The sequence below is a fragment of the Echinops telfairi genome, unplaced genomic scaffold (genome assembly GCF_000313985.2).
Source record: "Echinops telfairi isolate 266 unplaced genomic scaffold, ASM31398v2 ScPeMD7_11;HRSCAF=52, whole genome shotgun sequence".
In the NCBI taxonomy this organism is placed as follows: domain Eukaryota; kingdom Metazoa; phylum Chordata; class Mammalia; order Afrosoricida; family Tenrecidae; genus Echinops; species Echinops telfairi.
This window is the reverse complement of record NW_022103908.1, coordinates 35,031,536-35,034,281: the sequence shown is the minus strand read 5'-3', so window position 1 is coordinate 35,034,281 and position 2,746 is coordinate 35,031,536. Positions and strand designations below refer to the sequence as shown.

Sequence of the window (2,746 nt, the reverse complement as noted above, 5' to 3'; positions counted from 1 at the left end):
ATCTGGGCCGTGAGAGTATATGGCTTGTGCCTGGGTGAATGAAAAATCCCTGGTAGGTAGAGTTGATTTTACGGATTGAGAGAGCTGAACGTTGAGGTTGACAGAGTAAACTTTGGCCAAATTGTGAAAAATTTCACCTGTTTTGGCAGATGTAGGAAATATGCCCATTTACCCAATGAGCTTCTGCAATTTAAAATGTGCTATTATAATATAGAACCATTGTTCCTTAAGATTTTAATGATAGTCTGCTAAGTCCATCAAATGGGGAAAGAGGAGTCTGTCCAACAAATGATGTTGGGAAGATTGGATTGCCACATGCAGAAGAACACATCAGGATCTGGGTTTCACACACACACAAAAGCCAAAGCAGCTGGCTCAAGGGCCACCGTGTGGAAACCAAAACCATTAGAAACTTTGGAAGAAAACATAATAGCAAAATATGGGACCTTGTTCTTAATGATTATCAGATATGACAACAAATGTACGGACAGCCAAAGACAAAATAGTTTATACACATGAAATATTTGATCCACTAAAGGACGGTGTCAACAAAATCCAGACACAATTTTTTAAAAATTAGTGGGGGATTTTCAAAAAAGGCCTAATATGAAAAAAAATACATGCAACTTTTAAAACTTAGTAAAAGAAGGAAGAACACAAAACTGGCATGAGACCCAGCAACCCCGCTCCTAGGTGTGCTCCCTGCAAAGGTGAAGCAGGAGTTCACTCAGAACTCGATGCACCACTATTTGCTGCAGCTCTTTTCACGGGAGCTGAAAGGTAGAAGCAACTGAGATGTCCACCGGCAAGTGTGTTACATGCACACATCCAATGGACTATGACTTAGCCATAATGAGCAATGACATCCTTATGGACTAACCTAGAGAAGAGTCCGCTGAGTGAAAGAAGTCAGTCGTAAAAGGGCAAATACTGTATGATCTTATTTGCATGAAGCAGCCAAAGATCTAGAAACCAAAGATTGATCGCGAGTACCAGCAATGGGAGGGAGGGAGAGGGGGGCGTGGTTTGCTGTCGTGGCTTTGAGTTTATGCCATTGGGAGTGGGAAAAGGTAGTGACAAAGGTTGCACCCCAGGAAGAATGCAATGGCTGCTACATGTGGAAACTGTACCAATCACTGAAAGCTTTGTTGGGTATATTTTTACCACAATTAAAAAAACACTATTTTTTTAAAAAATCCCAGAATTGATGAGAATAAAAATGCCTTATTGTTTCCCCCCTAGAGTGTCTCAGCTTTTGTCCTTTGCCACAACTCTCTGTTCTCAAGAATCTTCTACTCTTGGACTTCCAGATTTTCCTTTAGATAGTTTACCAGCTGCAGTTCAAATCTTGGTACGTATAAGACTAAATTAATGATGGGTATGCACAAATGTAGGGAGCCTCGGTGGTGTAGTGTGTTAGGAGTTGGGCTAACGGCAAGTTCAGCAGTTTGAAATCACTAGCTGCTTCATGGGAGGAAGATTAGGGGGCTTTCTAATCCTGTAAAGACTTACAGTCTTAGAAACTTATCACTACGAGTTGAAATTTCTGGGTTTGTCTTAATACCCAAAAGTGGTAAAGAAAATTTAAAAGGTAATCATTGGGGATTCATGGTTTTAGTTTGCTGTGCCTTTTTCTTCTACAAGTAATGCAAAGGCTAGAATTAATTTTCTGTTCTGTGTAGTAAACTGTTCAGAGGTTTTAGATATGTTTTAAGCCAATACCAATCCCTGGAAGGTGCTTGAACGATCCTGGGGAGTGCTGGAGTAATCCAGGGAGGCTGCAGATACACTTTGTCTTGGATTATGAGCTATAGTACTGAAGCTTTTAGTTGCCAAGGGGCGCTGTGTGATTTTTTTTTTTTCTTAAAAGGGGGCATTGGGCCAAATAAGTTTGGGACCTACAGGTTAAAGTCTAGAGATACGAACTGGGAGGTGAGATGGCGGAGCCATCACCGTAGCTGAGAAGCGAGAGTGGCAGAAATCACCCAGGGGAAGGATGTGGAGCAGAAGCAGAAAACCACGAACATCTTGCTTTTGTAGACCCATAGAAAAGTCCAGAAGAAAAGAATCAGTAACCATTTCAGATACATTTTCTTTCTTTTTTTTTTAGAGATTCTTTTCCACTGTATTCTGCACAAGGCATTATTCACCCCCCAGCCCACCCCCATCAGATACATTTTCTTTGAGTATTTATCTGTTCCTGATTCCTATATATTTTTGGTCCTACATAGGATTTCTTTCCTATGATGTCAATCAAACATGCAATCCAGTGGCTTTACCCGTACACCATATTATTAGGACACGAGGGGAAGATGGCTGTGGAAGATGTTTTAAAAGTGAGTATCTGAAACCCGTTCCTGTCTCCCCGCTTTGTTTTCCTTTTTCCCTACTGCCCGTGTTCCCATCTCTCTTTTCCCTCTCTTGCCTCCCCTTTCTCCTCCCCAGTTCCCTTGCCCAGCTTGCCTCCCTGCCCTTGCTTTTCTTTCTCTCTATTGAGGCCTGGAGGCCTTGGCATCCCAGTGACTGGGGAGTGAGCGCAGAGGTGCTTAGGGCCATGCTTATGTTGATCAAATACAGTGTATTAGTCTGGGTACTTTGGAGAAACAAATCCATGGCGACTCACGTATAAGAGAGAGTTTTATGTAAAGAAAAGTTGCATCACGAAAACATCCCAACCCAATGCTGCCCAAGCCCACAAGTCCAACATTAACCCATGAACCCAACACCAGTCCACAAAGTCCTCCAC

General features: G+C 42.2%; 1 protein-coding gene across 1 annotated transcript in view; it reads left to right on the top strand.

Annotated features, from left to right (window-relative positions):
- The window catches only part of VWA8 (von Willebrand factor A domain containing 8), a 426,636-nt gene that overhangs the window by 73,041 nt on the left and 350,849 nt on the right, over window positions 1-2,746 (top strand). The window contains exons 7-8 of the mRNA XM_045287091.1: window positions 1,243-1,351; window positions 2,232-2,336. Of these exons, the coding sequence (XP_045143026.1) occupies window positions 1,243-1,351; window positions 2,232-2,336 (214 nt within the window). The remainder of the gene's footprint in view (window positions 1-1,242; window positions 1,352-2,231; window positions 2,337-2,746) is intronic.